Source organism: Diabrotica undecimpunctata, chromosome 9 (genome assembly GCF_040954645.1).
Source record: "Diabrotica undecimpunctata isolate CICGRU chromosome 9, icDiaUnde3, whole genome shotgun sequence".
Taxonomy (NCBI): domain Eukaryota; kingdom Metazoa; phylum Arthropoda; class Insecta; order Coleoptera; family Chrysomelidae; genus Diabrotica; species Diabrotica undecimpunctata.
Window position 1 is genome coordinate 33,045,612 of NC_092811.1, and position 26,681 is coordinate 33,072,292.

General features: G+C 34.1%; 1 protein-coding gene across 3 annotated transcripts in view; it reads right to left on the reverse strand.

The window, feature by feature from the left end:
* Positions 1 to 8,234: 8,234 nt before the first annotated feature.
* The window catches only part of LOC140449789 (probable multidrug resistance-associated protein lethal(2)03659), an 81,842-nt gene continuing 63,395 nt past the window's right edge, over positions 8,235 to 26,681 (reverse strand). For all 3 annotated transcript variants that reach the window (XM_072543142.1, XM_072543139.1, XM_072543140.1), the window contains 2 exons: positions 20,147 to 20,658; positions 8,235 to 8,887 (listed from right to left, as the gene is read on the reverse strand). In XM_072543142.1, coding sequence (XP_072399243.1) covers positions 8,420 to 8,887; positions 20,147 to 20,658 — 980 coding nt within the window. In that variant the 3' untranslated portion in view covers positions 8,235 to 8,419. The remainder of the gene's footprint in view (positions 8,888 to 20,146; positions 20,659 to 26,681) is intronic.

Genomic DNA, 26,681 nt, shown 5'->3' on the forward strand with positions numbered 1-26,681 from the left:
TTTTCACACCATGCTGAACACGGATGGCAAACTGTTAGAATCAACGGAAGATAAACTGAAAGAATGGGAAAACTATATTAAAATTCTTTTTTACGACATACGAGAAGAACCAAGATTGGAAAATAACAACGAAGGGCCAACAATTCTGAAATCTGAAATCATAAATGCAATTAATCATCTTAAAATAAATAAAAGCCCAGGTCCAGACGGAATATACCCAGAAACGTTAAAATTAATCAGCGAAGAAAATATCGAAATATTTGTCCTTTTATTCAATCGCATTTATGATACAGGTAAAATAAACCAAGATTGGCTGGAGTCAATATTCATCCCACTACCAAAAAAGCCAAACCCACAACACTGCAATGAGTTCCGTCTGATAAGCCTTATGAGTCATGCAGTAAAAGTCATACTAAAAATCGTACATAATCGTATCTATAGAAAGTGGAAACTATCATCGGAGACGATCAGTTTGGATTCAGAGCCGGCATGGGAACGAGAGAAGCCCTGTTCAGTTTACTAGTTCTCGCCCAAAAATGCTACGATCAACAGAAAGATATATTTATATGCTTTATAGACTTCGAAAAAGCATTTGATAGAGTAAGACACGACCTACTATTGGAACGTTTGCAAGAAGTCGGTTTAGATGGAAAAGACATCAAATTCTTAAAAAACTTGTACTGGAACCAAAACGCCAGAGTTAGGATCGAAGGTTCCACATCCGCAGAAGTAGAAATTAGGAGGGGAGTTAGACAAGGATGTATTCTGTCGCCTCTGCTGTTTAATCTTTACTCCGAGTTTCTATTTAAAGAAGCATTGGAGGATTCCAAGGATGGAGTCAAGGTGAATGGCGTAAATATCAACAGTATCAGATACGCCGATGATACAGTGTTAATTGCGGATTCCGAATTAGGTCTACAACGACTCATCGACAAGACCAACTCGACCTGTGAGCAATTTGGTATGAAAATAAACATTAAAAAACCAAAGTGATGTCAATCCTTAAAACATCAACCGTAAATAAATTGGAGGCCTTTGAAATGTGGATCTACCGGAGAATACTCAAAATTTCATGGACATCGCATACCTCAAGTGAAGAAGTGCTGCATAGAATAGGCAAGGAAAGAGAACTTTTTAACACAGTAAAGGTTAGAAAAACATCATACCTAGGCCACATACTGAGAAATAATAAGTACCAATATGCCCAACTTATAGTGAAAGGAAAAATCGAGGGAAAGAGAGACCTAGGAAGGAAAAGACTATCGTGGCTCAGAAACATCCGACAATGGACAGGGCTAAATTTTGAACAGCTAATAAGAACGGCTGAAGATAGAGAAGAGTTTAAAATTGTAGTAGCCAACCTCCATTGAGGAGAGGGCACTTTAAGAAGAAGAATTATTCGTGTTATCTCATGTCACAACCCAATTTTAGCCAGTGTTATTTACGTACAGTGAAGTACAAATTATAATCTATCTAATGAATTATTAGAACAAAAAATGAAAAGTTCTGATATTTCTTCTTTTTCCCCCGTTTTCATTTGGAATTTTAAGAACAAAGGGTACAAATATCTGCTCGGTGTTCGACGTAACCTTGCAGTGTTGTATCTGTTTAGCATCCATGGTTTTGCAAGGCTATGCTTAACTCAATCATGTAATAATATCTAGAGATAGAATTATCGCTAACATATTAAAAGTATAAATAACGCAAAAGCTTATGCTTGTCATAAATATAATTCCATAAAATACGCTTAATGGCCATCTTCGTGTTTTTCTGCTGGAACTCATATTAGAACACATCTAGTCGATGTCTACACCTGCTTTGGTTTCAATATAGTTATGAATTATCGATGGCTTGCCGGTTTCTTCAACGATTTCTGCTCCATCGTGAATTGCTAAAACAAACAAAACTACTTAGTTTCTCTTTGGCATGTAAGATACTAACGTCTTTTACCGATGAAACCAAAACACTGACGTATTAGAGGTTTGGTATTTTACATTCAAGAACTACTTAGGAATCTCCTTCTTATTATTACACATGGTTCCTATCACGGTTAATTTGTAGTGATCTTGTAACATTTGGGCAGCAAGAGAAACTGATTTGAACCAGTTGTTCATAGTTACGTTGCGATGCGAACCGTGAATTGATTTGGTCAATTTTTTTACATAAAATTTAGCTAAAAACAAATCCGTTGGTTTCTGTTTTATTTCCCAAGTAAGGACTTGCATCTATTATATATTTGGTTGAGGAATCGCATACCATAACAATTTTTATCCCATACTTCGCTGGCTTGTTAGGAATATACATCCTGGAATGGCAGCGTCCTCGGAATGCCAAAAGTTGTTCGTCAATTGTGACGTATGAGGAGGGAGAATACGATGTTCTACACGTATCAATAAAAATGTTCCAAATTTCTTGAATGACGAAAAATGACTGAAGCATCGAACAATATTTAGAAAAGAGAAAGTGATTAAAACAAATTAAAGATATATTTAAAATTACTCAAGATTTTTACTCAGAATTATTAAAACGAGAAGAACTTTCAAATCACGATCAGAGTCAAATATCAAAAGTCCTAAATCCTTTACAAGCTAAGAAAATATCACAACAGGAAATATAAAAGAACTCTTTCAGTCCTAAAAAATAATAAACCATCTGGAAAAGATAATATATTCATTGAACAAATTAAAGAAGGAAAAAAATATTGCTTAATGTTTGAAAAATATATTCAATGGCGTCTCGTAATGGCTTAATGTAATAATAATCGTACCGAACATAAAAGAGACATAGCAAATCTAACGAACCACAGAGCTATCACATTGTTACATACACAAACATTCATGAAGATAATAAAAATATATGTGAAAATATATATGGTTACCAACCTTGCTAACAATGTGGGTTTCGCTTTAGATGTGAAACAAAAATGATCATCTACAAATTATAGAAGAGCTTGTAGCAGTTACCACGATGCTTTCTTAAAAATCTTCTCAGATACGCCATGACCCAAATTAAAATGTAAGAGGTCGCTGTTGTGCAAAGCGAAATCTTTAGCAATATACTGAGGTTTGATCGTCAGTTGGGGGTCAATACTCGATTAGTGCGTAGCAGCTTTCATATCTCTGGTGGCGGATTTGGGACCAATTTGAGAAGTGTGCGTCTTTTACATGTGTCGAAATTTTAGTTATACCATCATTAAATATTAAAGCAACTTAAATTAAGCAAGAAACTTAAATAATAGTAAATTATATATCAAACCACGCCATAATAACAATCACTCTGAAGTTCTAAAGCGCTACGCATTTGTCCCAGATTCGTCACCAGCCACCTATCCAGAGTATATTTACATATACCCATTCACTTATTTGGAGAAATCAGCTTGGCTTATTCCAATCAACCTTTCATCATCGTTGGTTTTTGTAGCGCCAAGAGGGTCAACCTTATGTGGACCTGTTTTCTGTGGAACCAGCTGTTAGAACAGATAAGCTTTTGCTAATTTTTAATTCATATAAATACCTGATACTTGTTTTGATTTACAATCAGTGTAAACTGCTTACATGCATATAATCAAGTCAACTTACTAGTTTTTTTTATAAATAGGAAAGGCGTAATTAAAGTTAATATAGGTTGTTAAATAAGGGAGGGGAAAATTTATTGCGGTTTTTTTTAAATAGCTTTTGCTAATTTTTAATTTATATAAATACCTGATACTTGTTTTGATTTACAAGCAGTGTAAACTGCTTACATGCATATAATCAAGTCAACTTACTAGTTTTTTTATAAATAGGGAAGGGGTAATTAAAGGTAATATAGGTTGTTAAATAAGGGAGGGGAAAATTTATTGCGGTTTTTTTTTAAATAGGTTTTTATAAAGAGTGTCTGACCAGACTCACTTTATTACATATTTTATATAAATATCTTAATTATATTAAGTGGTATTTAGTTGCTATTTGGACACATATTAGTCCTATCGGTGAGTACCTTACCCCTTTGCGTCTTTTAGGTAAAGTAATTCATTTATTGTAACCATAGTTGTTATTTTCTTACCTTTAAGACCTTATCTAGTCTAAGTTTACTTTGTATTCTAATACTAACCTTTAGTGTTAAGGTATTTCGTTTTTCTACCGGACTTTAGACTATTGTTTTTACTAATACTCTTGTTACTTGGCACAGTAGTGGTGGTATTTTTATTTGTTTGTGGCTATTAGGGCCTCTGTTACCTTTACACCCCCACCACTACTGTTATTTCAGATTTTCCTTTATATGTAAGTAAATTATTTAAACTGTTTAACCAAATTTATAAATATAGTTGTCATTAGTAGTTAGCTTTTTATTTCAGTTTCTACTCTCTAGTATGTTATAGCAATACAAGGTAAATAGTGGTTTTTTAAGTAATTTCAGGTTATTATATAAGGTATACCTACCCGTTTCTTGATTTTTTTCTCATTTCTAAATTCTCAAGCCAGTCTTGAGTAACGCCCACATTCATTACCTTAGGCAACTTTGTATATTGCTGGCTAGCTTATATAATTTTATTATCCCATATATTGGTCTTTTATGCCAAAGCTAATCCTAAGCTAGCCCGAATTCTCCCTTGATATTTTTTGTCTCTCTAGCCCTTTAAATTGATTCCTCTGAGCTATGCCGTTCTTTATTAGTACATTCAATAACTTTACTCCCAATTCTCCTTCTTGTAAATTCTTATTCCTAAATTGCAATACCCCAGAGTATTGGGGCTTTAAGCTATTGAGAAAGTGTATAGAATACAACAAACCTATTATTCTCATATTCGTAAACTACATAGAATAAAATAGAATAGAAATATGCTTTATTGTCACAGACAATTGTACAATTTTATGGACAAAACTTACAAATCATCAGAAAATAAAAATAATATTTTAAATATACTGAAATTAAATAAGTCGTCAATATCATAAAATAAAAGATAATAAGATAAGCAATCCATTGCAAATGCAAAACCTTACTGATAAGGTGAAGTTGCTGCATGTGATACCCAAATATAGATAAAAATACTTTAGTTACTTGTACAGGTAGTATAATTTATTAACTAATTCATTAAGAAACTCTTCTACTGATTATTATGGTCTTTCATATAGATAGGCTTTTGTCATTTTACGGAAAAACATTTTTGCCCAATATAATATAGATTTTTTTACACTCAGTGGACAGGATCGGTAAATAAACACCAAAGATTAAATTTCTGGTGAAGTAGTCATGATTAGGTCTTACTGGAAATACATGTAGGTGTTTACGAATTCAGCCAACAGTTTCTAAAAACTCCCTTTTTAGAGATTGAGCATACTCTCTCTCTCCCAGATTGAGCATACTGTACTAGAACCTTAAATAGGGACCATATTGAAGATAATACTCAAATAAGGAAAAATAATATGTCTAGCAGACTAAGGCCAGTTTCTTACGTAACAAATCGATATAAAGGAACCATTTAAGGTTGCTGTCTATAAAAATACCAAGAAATTTTACAGAATCAATGATACTGATCTGACTGTTTAACCTCGGACCTGGTTTTATTTTAAGTAGATCAGAAGTTATAGTTGCATAAAGAATTGCAATATTAGAGTTGTTCCAGGTGATACTGGTATCATTATCAAAAGGAAAAATTTTCCATCGATTTTAAATTAGTAATGTCATTTATAAAGATAAGGAAAGGAGGAAGATTCAATATTAAACCTTGTGGTACTCCGCATACAGTGCTTTTGTGACTAGAGTAGCATTTGCTCTAACTAGTTTTTTTCTATTGCCTAATTTTACGTAGAAATTTAGTTTTTTATCAAAATGTCGTGATTAATACAATCAAATGCTTTGGTATAGTCACAAAAACGGTGGCAGTGTAAAGAATATTGTTTAGTGCTTTGTAAACCTCATGTTGCTTAGAAAATATAGCTTCACTGGTACATTTATTAGATAAAAAGTGAACTTAATTAATTATAAACATTGAGAGACCTCTAAAGACTAGAGACTAGAGGTCTCTATCATAAAATATCTATGATTAGTATAACGCACCAAAGTCATCTTTCTATGACTCTAAGAATTAGAATGGTTAGGTATTATGATATGTTTCCCATATGGTGTGGAAAGCTAGACATTAAATAAGGAACTTCTTAAAGAGTTCAAGGCTGGTCATAAATTTTGTCTTTGAGGTGTTTAAGAATTTTAAGACCAATTGTGTAAGATGCTTCATAGAGCGCTTACAGCATTTTTGTAGCTTTATCAACATCAGTTATTAAAACGATGTCATCGGCAAATCTTAGATGGTTCAGATCCTCTCCATTTATATTAATTTCCATATTATCCTCCTGTTTCATTCACTTGAACATACATACATTCGAATACTGCTGTAAACAATTTCATGCCTGTCTACTGCTACACCTTCTATTCGAATCTTTTTGATATCTTCATGAAGTCTTGCACAAGCTGTACCAGTTTTGTAGATACTCTTAATCAAGGCAATATATCGGTACTCAATACGGTAGTCAGCTAATGCTCGAAGCAGTTTATGAAGATCTAAAGGATCAAACGTCTTTTTATAGTCTACAACTATAAGAATGATAAGCTTGTTTTATTTTGTACACTTTTCTATTAGCGTTTTAATAACATAGACGATCATTTTCTTTCGTATCTGGAGCGGAACCCAGCCGGTTCGCAATGTTAGTAACTCTCCAGTTTGTTTACACGTTGTTTTGTTATTATCTTTATAAATAGTTTGTAGGTATGGGAGAGCAAACTAATAGGTCTGTAGTTCTTTGGGTCTAAAATGTCATCTTTTTGTGCATTATGGTTATTATTGCATTATGCCATTGGGAGGGGGTTACGCTTCTTATCAAACAGCTTTGAACATTGTTTTCAAGACATTTATTAACGTTTCTCCTTCTTTGATTTTTTTTATGACTATCTCATCTTCTCCAGGTGATTTATTGTTTTTCATTTTTAAGAGAGCTAAAAATATAATATCTGATATGTTTATTTTAAATAAACAATTAAAACACTAATATATAATATAATTAAATAGCCGATTTTGTGATAAAAGGTTGTTTTCATCGAGAAAGGACATTTTGTGATAAAATATTGTTTTGAATGACAAAGGACATAAGTCGGGCTTTTGTAAGTTTCTTAATAATTTGGAATAGTACCGATAGTAAGACAATAGGTCTATAGCTGCAGGCATTAGATTTTTTACCACCCTTATGAAAAGGAATAATAATTACTGTCTTTGGACACTCTGGAAATGTACCTGTTTCAAAGGAATCATTAGTTAGTGATGCCTGGACTTCCAACACATATTTTAGAGGATTAAAGATAATTTTTGTGGATAGTCCATCAGTACTACAGGAAGATTTGCTTTGATACTATTAAATATTTGGATTAATTCAGATTTATCAACTAGTCTTATAGAGAATGAATTCGAGATCTTTTTTAAATGGGGGAGAATAAAAATAGGATCTTCTTGTAGCAAAATAGTTCATATTGTATTGTACATTAACGAATTATTTATTTAGATTTTCAGGGTTTATAAGAAAGAATGTTTGAGCTGTGTTAGTTTTATTTCGAAGATCGTTTATTATGGAGCAAGTTCTATTTGTAACAATTTCGGAGCTTCCCAGACAATTTTGATTAATCGCTTTTTTAGCTTGTTGATAAGTTTTAGATAGGTTTCTCTGTACTTGGTAATATATTCAGTGACAGAGACGTTGGTAATAAATTTCTTGGTGTATAGTAGTAAACGCATATTCTCAGTTGATATGCGGATGCCTATGGTAGTCCAGGGTTTGTGATGTCTTGGCTTAATCGTAAATAAAGAAAATATATTGAAAATAGAGACAAGCTTATCTAAAAAATCATTGAAATTATAGTACACGTCTACAGAAGGAAATTGTCATTCAAAATTAAAGCATATTTTATACTAAAGATCATCATAACTTCGATTATGGGCAAACTATCGCATTGACTACCAATATAATTACCTTGATGAAGCATATCTACAAAATAAGTTCAGCTTCCGTCCGATTTCATAAAGACACCAAAAAGTACCGGATAGAACGGGGAATTAGACAGGGTGATACTATCTCTCCGAAATTGTTTACAGCTGTACTCGAATATATGCTAACTCGAATATATGCTTGTATTAAGAAGAAGTACTCCTATTTATAATATGTTAGAAAAAAACTCAGTGTTATTTGTAGAAAAAATAAAATGCGAAATAAAAATTAACATTTTTTATTTTCCTCAATAATTTTAAATAAATAATAAAACTGAAATACTCAGTAACATTTGTAACCTCTAAAAAAATCTTTCGAAAATTCCATCGACTCAATATTATAAATATTGAAACATGGGGGTAAAAAATCATTCTGCTTGGCAAAAACAACCACAAATTTATACAAAATCATTCCTTATCGTCTTTCATTCTTTTGTTTTCTTCTGCAATTGCCATTAAAGTTCTAGCTGTAGCTTTTCCTGTCTGCATAACCAACGAATAGAAGATACCATTTTGATTTTGTAAAAGTGTATGTGGATGATCGAATTCGACAGCTTTTCCAGCATCCATGACTAGAACTTTGTCTGAATCCATAATTGTGTTTAATCTATGAGCTATGGTTAATACTGTGCACTTGTCGAAATTTTTCCTTATTGTTGTTTGAATCAAACCGTCAGTATACGGATCGACGTTCGCTGTGGCTTCATCTAATACTAATATTTTGTTATTTCTGATTACAGCTCTCGCTAAGCAGACTAACTGCCTTTGACCAACACTGAAATTGGAGCCACCTTCTGCCATTTTGCTATCTAAACCGGCTGGTAAGTCGTCAACTGCACTCTTGAGTTCTACTTGTTCTAAAGCGTTCCATAACACCTACAAAGGTAAAATGTGGTTAGAGTCTAAAATGAGTTTTTAATGGTAAATTAGTTGCAATATATATATATATATATATATATATATATATATATATATATATATATATATATATATATATATATATATATATATATATATTTCTAAAGATTTCCGCGGTTAGTACAATTAAAACTAGAGCTAAGATTAATACTATTATAAAAATTAATATTAAACTCACCAGTCTTCCGGGTTGAACCGCGTCAATATCCATTGGGCCGAGCTTTCGACATCCACTCTGAGGTCTTCTTCAGGGCTTCCGAGGTCTCAGTCTCCCGAGCCCCCAGACACTACTACACTCACCGAGTGTAGTAGTAATGTAGTGACTAGTGAGTGTAGTAGTATCTGGGGGCTCGGGAGACTGAGACCTCGGAAGCCCTGAAGAAGACATCAGAGAGGATGTCGAAAGCTCGGCCCAATCGATATCGACGCTGTTCAACCCGGAAGACTGGTGAGTTTAATATTAATTTTTATAATAGTATTATTCTTAGCTCTAGGTTTAATATATATATTTACATACTACTCTCCAAAATTAACGCACCACCTAAAATGGACCATGATTTTAAAACTATATTTCTTTTGAACCCTTAATTGGATTTCCATGATTTATTTTTCACATTGTAGGTATATTTCTATTTAATGACTATATTAATGTTTTTTAAGAAATGTCAAGGTTTTACTTATATACAGGGTATAAAAATAAAGTTGTGTTTTTTCATCTAATTTTGCAACACCCAGTGGAATGTATTAGAAACAAACGCTACATGTTATGAATATTTTAAGATCGCTTCATTCTTTCTTCACATTTTGGTAAAAAAAATCATTAACATACGTTTATTATCAAAAAAGAAAAGTATGTTCAAAGCATTGCGTGATTTTTTACACTCCAAAATTAACGCCCGACCTCAACTCTACCATAATTATTAAGCTATTTTTCTTGTGTATCCTTGATTTGATTTCAATAAATTTTTTTGCTCATTGCAGACCTATTTCTAAGTAATTACGGTATTATTGTTTTCTGGGATGTGTCAACATTTCACCTAGATACGGGGTGTAAAAATAAATTTGATTTTTCATCTTATTTTGCAACACTCTGTGGAATTTACGTAAAACAAATGCTACATCTTCTTAACCCTTTAATCGGCAAGACCGTCTACAGACGGTCTTTACTCTAACCTAAGTATTTTTTAATAACGTGTGTAATCGAGCTGAACGACAAAACCGTTTGTAGGTACTGAAAATACGAAAGAAACGGTACCAGTTTGAACACTCTAGCTTTAGTTGATTTACAGTAGCTAGCATTTGTGTCGAGACATTCGTATGATTGAGACGCTAAAATTATTTGTGTTACGGGTAACAACAATGAATTTTAAAAAAGTACTTTCTAGTTGAGAAATAAACATGAAAATTTTTGTGGTTAGTAGTTATTAGGTATACTTATTGATTTACTACTGTGTGTTGAGGAAATAAACAGTGGATTTGAAATATCGCGCATTTAATGAAGGCCGTCTGCAGACGGTCTTGTCGCTTAGTTGCTCGACGTTTCTGCTCATTTCTTATTAGCATGCATATTTTTGTTTTTATTTTACCTACTAAACCTGTGGTTATCGTTTTATTATGTAGAAAATGAAGGGTAAACATGGTGTAGAAGGATGTAGGAGAGCGTGGGCGGTAGGAAAAGGATTCTATGTCTCTACTCTGAGTGAAGAAGAAGTAACAGACATTATGGAATCGTTTACGGATGGTTAATATGTTGATGATGTAGACAGTGATCCGAATTACAAGTGTGATGAAATAACACCTTAGGATGATGAGATGATAACTGAATGCATGCAAAACTTAGATTCAACCACTAAATTTGTACAGGCTGCAAACTTATCACTGAATATCAGTAGTACTTCACTCAGTTCGATCGATGCTACTTCAATAGTACAAACTTAGCGGCTATTGTAATTAGAGATGAATCTCCACCAACTACAGCAGCAGAAACAGTAGCATCGACATCAGAAGACACAACCATGGTAGCAACAACAGTAGATATGACAGTAATAGCAACAACATCAATAGCAACACCTGCATCTACATTACCGACTTTGGAAGTTTCCGGCCCGAGAGTAGTACCATCAGTAGGTGGCTTCACTTGAAGAGGTCTGTACATATTATGAATAAAAAAAAATGAGATCTACTGATTATTTTTTCTTTCAGCGTTAAAAAATATTGCAAAGGTTTCACAGGAATGGAAGAATATTCTGTGGCGTCAACGTTCAGTGTACTTACATGTAAACGAGGTTGTACAAATCATTTGAGAATATAACTCCCACATGGGAGGTGTAGACCTCATGGATTCATATATGGGTCAAAATGGAATTAGTATCAAAACAATGGACATGGCCACCAGAATTTTTTACCATCTACTGGAAATGGCGATTACCAATGTCTTCGGTCTTTATCGATGCGTAAATGTCGAGAAAAATCGGAATGTCTCCGATGAAGGTGAAAGACAAAGACATAACGACGCAACAATTTCGATGGAAAATTGCTAAAGAGCTGTGTGCTACTACTGAAAAACGTCCTGTTGGACGACCATCGTCCGTTCCACAGCCGTCTAGTAGTTTTTCCGCCGGTAGACGAGCTGTTTTTCAGGTGGATAGTGTAAGATACGGCGGATTAAATCATTGGCCTAAATGGCAATCGTAAAAGTCGTGCAAACTGTGTATAAAGTCTGACACTCATTCCTTTTTCACCAAGTGCAACCTTTATTCCTCCAATAGGAAAGGTAAAAATTGCTTCACATAGTATCACACCAAAGTCTGATACCTTTTTGTTTATTTACTTGTAATTTTTTTTCAATATAAATATTAATTTCGTGCAACTAATAAATTATGGTGGTTTCATAAATTTTCCTTCTGAACGACAAGACCGTCTGTAGACGGTCTACCATTTATTGACCTGACAACCCCACACACACCCAATATCGCCAAACTGACCTTAGATTCATTTTTCCCATACCCAAATTACACTAAAACCAAAATTCCTGAAACTTAAAATCTGCTATTTCTATCTTGCCGATTAAAGGGTTAATATTTTAAAAAAGTTTCATTTTTTTTTCAACATTTTCGTAAAAAAATCATCGATATCTTTATTATCAAATAATAAAAGTACGTTCAAAGTGTAAAGGTGGGTACACATATGCGAGCCAAACTGTTTGCGAACTGCTCGTGAGCTGTTCGCGAAGAGTTTGTTGAAAATATGTTTATGTTCAGGCTATCCAATACCCTAAGTATCTAATAACAAACTGAGAATTAATTTACTTCGTTATTCTAAACATTTCGGTATTTTGTTTACATTATCTGTTAATAATTTCTCTCGTTACTTTTGAATAAGCCGCGCTCGTTCAGCAATTTTGTTTAACCGAATGATCTCATCGCACACTTAGCAGAAACAGTTTATAGACACAATGTATAGTTCTGCGAACATTCTTTGTGTTTGTCCCAAAAACCGACAGGCTGTGGTTCCTGACGAGCAACGAACGAACACCTCGCAAGCGGTTCGTCCCGTCGTATAAATTAACGAATATAGCATTCACAAACGGTTCGCGAACAGTTCTGCTCGCATATGTGTACCCGCCTTAACGTGACTTTATTGAATTGTAAAAATTCAACATCCAATTTCAAGAAATCTGAGCCAAGATAAATGTGTTCAGGCAATTACTTTAGCTGATGTAGGCTTAAGTTATCGTGAAATAGGCATGAGGTTAGGGGTATTTCATATTACAATATCACGAGTTATTCAACGTTTTCGACAAACAAACGACCATACGAAACGGCGTGGATCAGGAAGAGAAAAACTTACAACACCACGACAAGATCAGTTTATCAGGCTTCGTGCTATAAGAGAACGTTTTCTCACAATGAGACATTCACAAATACAAGTGACAAATGTTCATAATATTCAAATTAGTAGAAACACTATATAAAGCAGTTTCGCTGAACAAGATCTGCAAATAAGGATACCAGTCAGAACTTTAAAGGTAAATCATTGTAGAAGTATATTACAATTTGCCAGAGAGCACCTTGACTGAAATGTTGATGACTAGAAGTACGTGTTGTTCACTGATGAATCGTGGTATTGCTTATATAGCTCAGTGTGAGAGTTAATCGACGGCCAAGAGAACGCTATGCACAGTGTAATATACGACCTATTACTTTATTCAATGGTGGATCTGTAATGGTTTGGGGACGAATATCTCTTACAGCGCAAACGGACCTTGTTGCTTTACGAAGATATTTCTTAACAGGTGAAAGGTATATTAGACATTTTGTCTAACCATGTAGTTCCATTTGCTCCTTACATAGGAAATAATTTTTTTTATGAGAATTTGTGTCTCTTGTCTCTCTTGACGACATAGAAGTTATTGTGAGAGAAGTTTGGGATGCAATTGATCAAGACCAAATACGCTGCTTGATTTTAAGTATGCCTCGCCGCTGTGAAGATGTAATTAAATGTAGGGGTGAAAATACTCGTTATGTGTAACTAAAAGTGTTTTTGGGAAAGGGCAATTGTTAAAAAATATTTAGGTTATATTTTCTTAGGCTTTATTTGTATTAAATGTCAATAAAGTTTATGTAAGTAATGTTTTCTTTGCTTTAAATGTTGATAAAAACTTGTTACATTTAAAGTTCTGTATAATCTTTGATAATAGAGATATCGAAATAATTTTTTCACGAAAATCTTAAGAAAGAACAAATTTATCTCAAAATAATAATAAGATGTAGCGTTTATTTCTAATAAATTCCACAGGGTGTTGTAAAAAACGATGAAAAAACACAACTTTATTTTTACACTCCGTATACGGGTAAAACGTTGATATTTTTCAGAAAACATTAATACATTGATTTACTAGGAATAGACCTATAATATGAAAAAAACATCAAAATCTAATCATTCGTTCAAAATAAAAATAGCTTCAAACTTTTGGTACATTTAAGGTGGTGCGTGAAAGAACCAGATATGTCACAAGATTCACGGTAGATATTGTTACAAACATGCTCTCGGCATGGCCCAGGTAACGGTTGCATTGCATCTCTAATACCCTTCCAGAAGCTTCTCCGTGTATCGAGTGCGAGAGAGAATAACCGGTCACGTAGGCGAATTAGAGGTGGGACAACGCCAGAATATTCTCGAACCTCGTAACTGTAGTATATATAGGTAACAATGTTAGAAGTAGAGTTAGTTGTTAAGATACTACCGAACTGTAAAGTTATAAATAAATATGTTTACATAAATTCGAACCGCTCGTTTTATTTAATCACGCTACAGTGGTGTCACGGTGTGAGGATAATTGATTTATTTAAAAATAAATTCAGCAGTGACTTTTGAAAAAGACTTTTGAACATTTTAAAAAAGTACGTGTGCCTGACCAAAGATGCTGCTAGTACAACTCTCAGTAAAACAGTTGCGTGAGCAGCTAGAAGAACGCGATGAAGATTGCAGCGGGTCCAAGAAGATCCTCCAAGAACGACTGAAGAATGTTCTTAACAAGAATGGAGATGACCCAGAGACATTCCATTTTCAGTCAGCAGAAGAAGCAGTTTTAATGAAGATCGAAGAGAGTTTCAGAAAAAATGATAAGAAATTTGAAAACGTCTCTCAAATGATAGAAGAATCTTCTGAAAGAGATGATAATAAATTAGAGAATGTTCCCAAAAGATTCGATGAAACATTCGAAAATGTATTTAGAAGATTCGACGAGACTTCACAAATAATTGAAGAAATATGTATTCAAAACAATAACAAATTTGAAGAAGTCTCGAGAAAATTCGATAAGATACAGAAAAATGTAAACGACAAGATAGGAGAAGTAGAAGAGAAGATCAAAAAATTAGAGACCATGATAACTAACACGAAAGTGCTACCACCAGTTAATACAGTAGCCTTAGATCCGGTAGTGAAAGAAGAATCACCGAGAGACGAAATGACAAATCATATGAGATTCAAATTGCCACCATTTGATGGAAAGTCCTCTTGGTCCATATACCTCAGACAATTTGAAGCTATTGCGACAGCCAATCATTGGACAGAACAAGAAAAAGCTGTTTCCTTGACTGCCGCTTTACGAGGTGATGCTGCGGATATCCTAAGATCAATTCCTAAGGGTCAAGAAAAATGTTACCGGACCTTGTTCACTCGACTAGATAAACGTTACGGAGATGCCCATCTACAACCAGTGTACAAAGTACAAATAAGAAGTAGAATCCAACGAGCAAGTGAGAGTTTGCAAGAATTTGAAGCAGATATTGCTCGTATAGCATTGTTGGCATATCCAGAGGCACCGGACAACATTTTGGAAGAAATTGCTGTAGATGCCTTCGTCAATGGGTTAAGAGACAGTGAACTACAGAAAGCTTTACGACTAGCAAGACCGAAAGTTTTAGATGAAGCGCTCGCTATTGCCTTGGAACATGAAACAGCTAGTCAAGTTTCACGGAGCTATCGAGTACGAACCTCTAAAGAGAGCGACGAACAAAACGAGAAACGTCTGGAGGAAATCGTACGGAAAGTAGTTCGCAACATGATGCCGAAGAGACACGAAACCAGATGTTCGAATGATGGCGACGTAGGACACATTCGCCGTAAATTGCAAGAAAATAATACAACAGTCAGAAAGCTAGAACAAATGGAACACAGGACTGGAAAGAGTCATTCAAATGATGATGCTCAGTCAAGACGGGCATACAGTGCAAAACGTAATCATTGTCTTGAATTAGAAGAACGACTTTGCCCCGTGAGACGAACCGCCGTCATTAATGATCAATGGCAGCCTCAACAGCTACAAGACGCTCAAGCAGATGATCCATGTATAAAAAGAGTATTGGATTGGATGCGTCGAAGTGGAAGACCTTCTTGGCAAGACATTAGTGCATGTAGTCCAGAAGTCAAGTGTTACTGGAGCCAATGGAATTGCCTAGTGCTGAAAGATGATCTTCTGTATAGAACCTTTGAGAACGATGATGGTACAGAAACTAAGCTTCAGTTGATTGTACCTAAAAGTAAAGTGTCAGAAGTATTACGTCAGTTGCATGACGGTTCATCAGGTGGACACTTTGGTATTACGAAGACTCTGCAAAAGGTTCGAGAACGGTTCTATTGGGTGAACTGTAAAGATGATGTAAGAAGATGGTGCCGGAAATGTGAACTGTGTGCAACCAGTAATGGTCCAGTTGGTAAAAAGAGGGCACCCATGAAACAGTACAATGTTGGTAGTCCTATGGAAAGAGTAGCAATCGACATTGCAGGTCCACTTCCAGAGACGAATGATGGAAATAAATATGATTCTCGATGCAAGAGTGAAAGCTATGAAGTAGGTGATCTTGTTTGGCTTTATAATCCACAACGTCGTCGAGGCTTGTCTCCCAAACTGCAAAGACAATGGGAAGGTCCGTATGAAATTAAAAAGAAAATAAATGACGTAATATACCGAATTAAGAAGTTGCCGAAAGGTAAACCAAAAGTAGTTCACATAAATCGACTTGCACCATATGCTGGTTCAAATAAAACAGAAGAAGCACGTACCCTTCAACATGAGATCAAAGATGACCGGCGACCAAGCTTTAATGAATTTATGTCAAATTACGCAGAGAGAAAGAGTGCTAGATTCGGCGTGACCACAGAAGTTCAACAGGATCTTTTTAGTGTTCCGCATAACGTCTCTCTAGCCCACTGTGTTGCCCAAGATCTTGAGAGGACTAAAGGAATCTCATCCGTATTTTATAAGAAATTCGGTCGTTTGGACGAGTTAAAAAACCAGCAGCCTAAAGTTGGAAGAGTACTGAGATTAGAAGATGGTTCTCGATCTTTGCTGTATATGGTGACCAGGAAGTCGTATACAGACAGGGCAAGCTACGAGGATATATGGCGTGCTCTAACTAATTTGAAGAAAATTGTGTGCAATTACGACATCAAGAATTTGGCCTTACTCAAGATAGGCCATGCACTAGATAATCTGGATTGGAAGATTGTCAGAAGCATGCTTGAAGTAATCTTCCGAGAAACCGGCGTACGAATTACTGTGTGTTGCATTAACCCGATGAGATCGTATCCTTCAAAGTCAGTAGACTGTTATTTCTTTCTAAAGGGTTCATGCAGAGCTGGGGAGTCCTGTAGATTCCGCCATCCTGTGCCTACATATAGAGTTGCTGATCGGGACGATCAGATTTAAGAGGGGAACAGTGTTACAAACATGCTCTCGGCATGGCCCAGGTAACGGTTGCATTGCATCTCTAATACCCTTCCAGAAGCTTCTCCGTGTATCGAGTGCGAGAGAGAATAACCGGTCACGTAGGCGAATTAGAGGTGGGACAACGCCAGAATATTCTCGAACCTCGTAACTGTAGTATATATAGGTAACAATGTTAGAAGTAGAGTTAGTTGTTAAGATACTACCGAACTGTAAAGTTATAAATAAATATGTTTACATAAATTCGAACCGCTCGTTTTATTTAATCACGCTACAATATTGTTGGATTAATTTAAAAATTATTATTAAACAATGCGCGTTTTAATAATAGAAAGTTTTTTTGGAAGAACAAGCATTTGTGAATATCGAATATCATTATTTTTCTGAATGATCAAATGTTCAACAAGACATTTATGCATTGATATATCGTAACATAATAGAAAGACCTGTCTTGTTTCTTGTAAAAATATAAACAGCCAGGTAGAAAAAGTTCCCTTTTTTAAACGGTTATTTCTTTTCTTTCACACGCGGCAATATGCGATCAAAGTATCGAATCTGGAAAGGGAAAGGGGAGAGTAGTGGTAGTGAGTTACCGCTGACAAATACAGATCACTGCCTCCGGTCGTGTTAACCACACCATTTGAACCGTGTGTTTGTTCTTTTGACCGTTTGTAGTGACTAACATTAAAACGAACTATGTCGAGTTCTCACTTAGAGAATGAAGAAGTTTCAACGCTGCTGCCAACAAAAAGGGAGAAAACCGGGCAAATAAGTGAAGTGAGTAAAAAACTAAAGTTATCAACTCATGAGGCTGGGGAATCTTGTCACTGTTCACGATATAAGTGCTTCGATGTGGTAAGTGAAGAACAAAGAAAGAAAATCCTTCAGTCATTCAACGGACTTTCTTCTTATAACGAACAAAATGCGTATCTTGCTGAATTACTCACAGTGCTTTCTGTAAGGCAAAGGAGATCACGCACAGATAGAAATACTGCTCGTTTTTATACTGCTAGTTTTGCTTATCTCGTTCGTGTTAACGGACAAGATATCCCAATTTGTTTGAAGTCATTTTGTTCATTATATGGAATAACGAAAAACAAACGGGAAAGCATAGTTCCGAACCTGAACCATCTGAGATTTGCCGGTAATGTTGATTTAGTAGCAAAAGACAGCGATAAACGCTATTAGACCAAAACACAACAGAATTAAAAATAAAACACAAGAAACGGAATTAAAAATAAATCTAGCAAAAATTAAATATCTATCAAACGAATCTCTAGATATGACTGAGAATACAACTCTAAACAATAGTAATACATATAGAAAATGTTCAGTCGCATACATACTGAGGATAAAAAATCAAACTGTTGAAATTGAAGCCTAACTCCTTCTTCTTCCTTCTTGTATATAGCCTTTAAAGCCTCTTTCTTCTTCAATATTAGCCTCCTAAATTGTTTAAATTATCGCACCATCTTTTTCTTGATCTGCCAATACTTCTTCGTCCATTTGATGACTTATCTCGTGCTATTCGTACTATCACAAACTAATGACAAACACAGATGACCCCAGACTATAAATGGAAGTGATATAGAACAAATCCAGGAATATATCTACTTAGGCCAAATCCTGAGACTTGACAAAGAGAACCAAAGTGCGAAAATTACTAGAAGAGCAAGACTAGCAGGGGCAGGATTTGGAAAACTTAGTTGGATACTTAAGAACCGCAAAATACCCCAATACTTGAGGAGCAAAGTGTTCAACCAATGCATCCTTCTAATTATGACATATGGATGTCAAACCTGGACCCTAACCAAGGCAAACATAAATAAACTAGCCACAACAGAAAGAACAATGGAAAGAGCAATGTTAGGTATATGACTGTCAGATAAAAAGAGGAACGACTGGGTAAGATCCAAAACAAAAGTCGAGGACATAGCAACAAAAATTGCCAAACTTATATGGAGCTTCGCGGGCCACACTGCTAGACAAAAAGACGGAATGTTGGAATACTACAATACAACATTGGAGACCTTACGAAAGCAAACGACCAAGAGGAAAACAACAGATGAGATGGGTTGATGACATTAAAAGAATAGCCGGAACAAATTGGAAATATGTTGCTCAGGATAGAGACTGAAGAAGATTCGTACTATCCTAGCCTCTGCCATTCTACTAATGTGTTCGTTCCACTCCTGTTTCCGTTTTGTCACCCATCCATTTATGTCTTCTATATTACATGCTCTTCTTATGTTTTCGCTTCAAATTTATACCTCTATAATTGTTGGGGTATTCTTTATTTCCTTTCTTGAACATTGGTAATATTATGCTGTCAACATCTTTTTACGTTGTAAACGTAGTTTTTGTATAAGTTTTGTCATCTTTAGGGTTATATTTTCTCCTCCGTGTTTTAGAACCTCCTTGGTTATTCCATCTGGTCCTGGTGACTTTCTATTTTTGAGTCTTGAGCTTAACTTAAAGTCTGTTTTAATAGAAGATCTTTGTTCTATTGCAAGGGCAGTATTTTAAAAATTACAAACAGTCTCAAACTTACTAAATATTAATTTAAATGCAAAAACTTTAGATCAGTACATATTGCCTGTCATAAGATATGGAACTAAACATACTTCAAGTAACTGAGAGAGCTATGGAATCATCAGAGAAGACATCAAAAGTAACAGATGAAATCCAAAAGATTGCCGTTTTAAAATGGAACTAGGCAGGATACATAAAAAGAATGAACGACAACCGTTGGACAAAGCGAATTGTTGTATGCCTTCCTTGTAAGAGCAAATAAGAGGAGGAGAAGCAGATTTTAAACTAGATGGACTCAAGCGAATGGCTGGTCAGTAATGGATGCAAAGAATAATAAACAGAAATAAATGGACACACCGAATACAAGCTTACATCCGATGATGAATTAGATAGCTGTTTATGATAAAAATGATATAAGAACTGACTATTATAAAATATTTAATTTTGCTTACCTCATCTTTGTACTCATCAAAAGGATCCAAATTATTTCTCAATGTTCCTGAGAATAAGACTGGTTCTTGAGGAATAATAGAAATTTTCGATCTGAGCTTCTTTAAAGCCACAGATTTTGTATCGATATCATCAATAAGTATGCTACCATCGATATGAGTCAACCGAAAAACAGCTTGGATCAATGAAGACTTTCCTGCACCTGTTCTTCCCACTATACCTACTTTTTCCGACGGTTTGATAACAAAACTGAGATTCTTAAGTACTGGAGGATCGTCGGGCGAATACTGAAGAGACATATTTTTAAATTCTATTTTTCCTTGATCTGGCCATGTTGCAGCTGGTTCTACAGTATGATTATCTTCTTCGTGTTTTAAGTCAGCGTACTCTTGAACTCTTTCTACTGACGTCATTTGGTTTTCGAGTTCAGACCATTGTCGCATACCCCATTGGAACATTCCCGTCAGACCTAAGGTTTGAGTAAGGGCAAGACCCATATTTCCTCCAAATGTTTCTAAAAATATAATTTTATTAGTTTCTGTCAGTAATTTAAACTATAGATAATTACAAAACAGCTTGGGATATTATGTTATAAATAACACCACGTTTATTTTTGATAAAATGGTTGTTAAACGTTGAAAATAAAAAGTTAACATCTTTATTTAAATTATGTGTTTATTTGTAAAGAAGATTTTTTCCGATCTAGTCCATTAGCCACACACCTTATATTTATTTAAATTATAATTATGACTAACTTAACATCTACGCTTATTTAGAAATTCTACATAAGGGCAACAAACCATTTTGTTAAATGAAATGTTTTAAAATATTATAAAACAGTTTTTAATTTTTTAAATAATACTTATAGTACAGTACGTAAGTCTTTCAGCTGGATATAGGTAATATACATTAAGGTAAGTGTGGCAACTGTGCTTTCTTGAGTCTATCATTGAGGTGGTTAACTCCAGAACCACTAGAAATGTCACCGAGGAGTTTGAGATCTCGCATGCCACAGTTAATAAAGTTTTAAAATAATATGGCTTGTAGATACATTGTAGATGTTTATATACACCGTTATGCAGCTCTTCAATAAGAAACTGTATCTATTCTCGTTGCGCGTTTGTACTCTCTGCGCATTTTATTACCGTATGTCGGCTTGTGTTTCAGGTAGTGATTCTTTGGTGAAGAATTTTATAATTTGTGCGTATTTTCGTTGATTTTTTTTTTCAAACTTTTGGGAGATTCAAGTGCTTTAAAGTCTTGTATTTAACAATCAAAGTCATACATTATTCATATAATATTTTTTTTCTGTAAATCCCTCTAAAATAGATGTATCAGATCTAATACATTATGCTTGAACGTCAATTTTATTTGCAGTACCAATTTCATTCAAAATGATACAAAAGTTCGATATGAAGAAAATTCTCACTAAGAAAGAATTGGAAGAAATTGTTAAACACTTTTTCAATAGTAAAGACAATTTAGATGATCCAGATATTAATGAAGATGACTTAGGTAAGTTGAATGATAACGACTTACTTTTTTTGCCAATTGAATTGGAAGACTACACGGTTTTGCAATATGTAGTAAATGTAAAAGCGTGGACAATAAAACAGTCTGAAATCAAAAAATTAAACTCCTTTGAGATGTGGTGCTACGGGAGAATCCACAGAATATCGTGGACTGAAAAAGTAACTAATATAGAGGTGTTACAAAGAATGTGAAGTCATAAAAACTGTTAAAATTAGAAAGATTCGATATCTGGGTCATATAATGAGGGGCGAGAAGTACGTATTACTTAGATTAATTATGCAAAGGAAGATACAAGGGAAGAGAAACCCAGGACGACGCAAAATATCCTTGCTAAGAAATTTGAGAGAGTGGTTCGGTTGCAGCTCATTAGAATTATTCAGAAGCGCGGCCAATAAAATTAAGATAGCGATGATGATCTCCAACCTCCGATAGGAGAAGGAACCTGAAGAAGAAAAAGAAGTAAATGATGATATGCGTATAGGGAAAGAAGAATATGTCAGAAATCATGAAATTCAAGAACTAGTTCCAGAAGTTTATAAATTTGATAAGGCAATGTATAGAAATATTTTATGATGTAAGAAAAATCTAATTCCAAACCAGAATGCAGTAAGGAAAATTTATTTGACAAAAAAAAAATTGTGTATTTTTGTGGTTAAGAGTTTTAAATATTCAAAAACTCAGGAGTTATTTCCCCTAGAATGAAGTTTTGTGAAGCTGCAATGAATGCATCTGACGGAAATGAGGATTTTATAAAAAAATATTCTTTTCGCCAATGAATCGACAATTTCAGTACAAAGTCATCTGAATCAGTCTCAAAAACTGAATGTGTGAATCGGCATTTTAGGTGACAAAGTAATCGGGACATTTTTTATCAAGGGATTTCTGAATTCTGCTAAATATCTTTCGCGTTCACAAGATAACATTATTCCAGCTATTCAGAATCTTCCATACATCTTCTAAACACTGTACCTTTAATTTAACTACAATATTAACTTAAAATTTTATCTTTTCAAATTTCACTAAATATTTGATGCTTTTTTTAATCAATTATTAGGTAATAAAAAAAGCACAATTCTTACAACCACAAAAAAAATTAAAATAAACATTAAGTACAATTATCATCCCAATACAAGAAGTCAAAGGTGCCATCCTAAGAGAAACTCCCACTGTCGCATGTAATCAACTTGCCTGGACCGAGCTCATCAATAACACTGATGAATACATGCAAGTAGGTTATGTGATCCCATTAAAAGTCAACTAATAAACCTCGAAGAATATCATATATACACGTCAAATATCCAGCCCACCTAATAATCTAAGAGACGTCGATTCTCTCCTTAAAACAGATCACCTAAATGCAGAAGAAGAATCTCACCTAAGATGACTATACAGAAAATTTGCAGAGATATTTCATCATCCTGACGATCCCTTAATGTTTACTAACCAAATAAAGTACCATATACGAACCAAAGACGAAGTTCCAATTTATGCCTCGTCATATCGGTATCCACACATGCATAACTTCGATGCTTGATCATGGAATCATCAAACCTAGTCATTCACCTTGGTTATCTGCAATCTGGGTCGTACCGAAGAACCAGGTGCATCAGGAAAAATTAAATGGAGAATAGTTGTCGACTACAGGAAAGTAAATGAGAAAAGCATTGATTAATAACCAATATTGTATTTTAAACATAGTAGACATTCTGGACAAACTAGAACGCTGCGAATACTTTTCCACCCTCGATCTAGCCAGAGGATTCCATCAAATTAAAATAGCCGAAGAAAATAAAATATAAGTACTAAATACCGTAAAGTTGCTCTTTGCTCCACTTAAAGTAATATGAAGCAAGTTACGCTCCTCTTGAGGCACATATGTTATATCGTCGCTTGGATGCAGAAGTAGCCTAAGTCACAAAATGTTAATTTTACAGGAGAGCATTTTTTTTTGTTTTTTTCTCAAAATATTTTAAAATTCTTTTATCAGAAAATTGTATAACAATGTTTAAAAAGCTACTTTCCCTACAGTTCATTGCTTTAACGATAAAGGCGACGTTCTAAAAAAAAGCTGGACATAGACTAGTAAAGTCTCAACTGATGTAGTCTATGTCCAAATTTGGACATAGAATATACTTACATGGAAGTACTTAGGTTAGTTCTGATCAATCTATAATATCAATAATCTAATCATGTAGTAGGTATAGGTATAAATTATTTTAACACAAACAGTGTACTTACTTATAAATCGTATATTGTCGGCTTTCAGGTTTAACAAATAAGTTTCTGAAATGATTAACAACTGGGCCGTGTTAAAAAAAGACAGAAAATATTACTACTTAAAAAATCAAACAGATGGAACAAAATAGAAAATAAAACAAATAAATTTAACTCAAAATTAGGAACTAAAATTAAACAATTATGAATATTTAAACATCAATATCTGAATCTTCCCCTGTTCGTTTTTCATCATAAGGTAGGTTTTTAAAAAAAATCATGATATTGACATGAAATAACTTTCTTCTGGCAAAGAAATTGCAAATGGTCGTATTTTTTTTTTCGTTAATGGAATTTGCCTCGTATAGGTTGGCTTTAGTTCAATATCTTCTATATTAATAATTTGAAGTGTCTTTTTACCCTTTTTGACCAGATTAATTTTTTTAAATTCAATGTCTTCAAAATTGTATTTAAAAAAAAACACATATTTGGATAGTCTGGCCGGGTTTGTAGAATTCGTAATTTGTTCCAGTAAACTTTCTCATTAGATTCATCCTTGTCCCAATTAATAGATGTTTTTGCTAGAAGTTCTTTTAGATCAAATATATTTTCTTGGTCTAATTCAACGACGTTATACGGGTTGTTTCTCTTTGCAGTTCTGACAATTGTGTACCATTGATAAGGAGAATAGACTGGAATATTACGTGATGCTATTTAAATCACACTATGAATACTGTCTCCCTCATTTTGTGTGTGCCCTCGTTCCAGAAAGCTATGACAAATTTTTACTTTATATAATTGAGAAATGTAATTGTATAATGAAAATAAGTATTTATTTTTATTTTGTCCGTCACAATTGTCAGAAAAAAATAAAAACTCATTTCTACAGTGTTCAATATTACGCTTTATAAAATTCAAAAGGCAACTACCTATTTCACAAGAGCCTCTCTTGCCTATAAAATAATAAAGTTATAAGTTGACAATTTTAGCTTATAATACGCTAATCCAACTTCCGACTTTGGTACCTGAAGTATTTGTTGTAAATCAAAAACTGCGCAACAAATCTGTTAATTCTCCTCAGCTCTTTTTTTTCTGCATCCTTAAATTCTCTGGCTAAATTCTTGTTTTTCAAGTGCAGTTGATACATTTCTTCAGCTGCTAATTTCTCTTCAGTAGACGATTGTTCGAATCCATGGCAAATATCGCACAAGTCTTTCTTTGGCTGAAAGAATGACATATTAAAATCTGAATTAAAGACAGCCCTGTATATACTTTCCGTTGCTACTTCAGTAATGTTCATATCGGAACAGTATTCCTTGTATAAAGAATACATTCTGGATATATTAAGAGATGCAGGTAAATACAAACGTGTTGTGTTTTTTCTGCAATAGTGACTTTCAATTGTCTGAAAGGAATTTATATGTTCTCGAACGGATTCTTTGACAGATTCTTTGAGTAAGGAGTTTTTGCAGGCCTTTCCTCTTCTGTCTCCGGAAATCGTACCAATGGAACAAGTTTTATTAAGTACAGTTTTAACAACCTGGGCACTTAGGTATACAAAGAGTATTTAAAAAGAAAATCTTACACACAGGTACTTTGATGTTGTCCTTTATGAAATAATAATCAAACATGAATGTTCTTCTACTATGTTGGTTTGGAGAAGGCGATTCTTCATTTTTCTCTGCAGCAATATTTATCTTCTTTCGGCTAATTCTTGTTCTTTCTTTATTTTTTCTTTGCACTAATTTTGAAATGAAATCTCGTTGTCTGTTGATATCTCCAAGATTCCAGTAACGACCAAATATAGATTGCCTTTCTTCTTCAGGAATCTTTTCGCTACATTTTATTCTACAATGACATGGATCTTTCATGTTCCGGGATGGTTAAAGTTTATTTTTCCAAGAGTTGTATTCCTTTCCGCTATTTCGAGATGTCTTTATTATATTTCTTCTCCAGGAAATCGGGTTTCTTTTTCTTTTGCGTGACTTTCTTATTGATACTTCTTCTTGATCAGGTTCCTGATCCAACAAAACGAATTCGGGATCATTTTCATCGTTATCGGAAGCATAAGGATTAGACTCAGAGATGACATGTCCAAATAATTTTCCAACACATTCGTGTTAACCAATTTGACAGACCTGCTAGGTTTGGAATCACAAGATTGGTTGAACAGTTTTTTTGGCGATACTTTGTGATGCTCACTGGGTCTGAAACTATAAGCTTCTTCAGTGTGGTTTGGTTCGTTAAAAAATATTTCTCAGAATGGTTTTGTCGGTGTCTGATTAAACGAATTGGAATGTAAGTATGTTGAGGTTTCCCAAAACTGTTGTAGAACAGGCGATGGTTCTAAATTTACAGAATCCATTAACTTAATGGCATATTTTGGAATGGAAACGTCATCGTTGGACTCAATAATAATTTTATTAGATAAAAAATGATAATTTTTGGCGTAGTCTCAGGTTCATGCATATAATCTAATCAAAAAAAAAATTCTTCAAAAAGGCCATTTAAATAAAATATTATAGCCAAATCCAATATGACATTTGTCTAGGGTAGTATATAATAATGAGTGACTTTACCCTAATATTTGGTTGATATTAATAGTCCCACTGAATAAACAGCTACTATTTGACATAATAAAATAAAAATAGGAAATATAAAATCACATGAACAATAAATTTTTGTCTTACCTGCACACTGGTTCTTCTTCACTTCAAGCAACTGAAGTATTTTTGTACTTCGTGAGTTCAGCTCCAATGATTTTTGATTAAACATAATTTAAATTCTTAT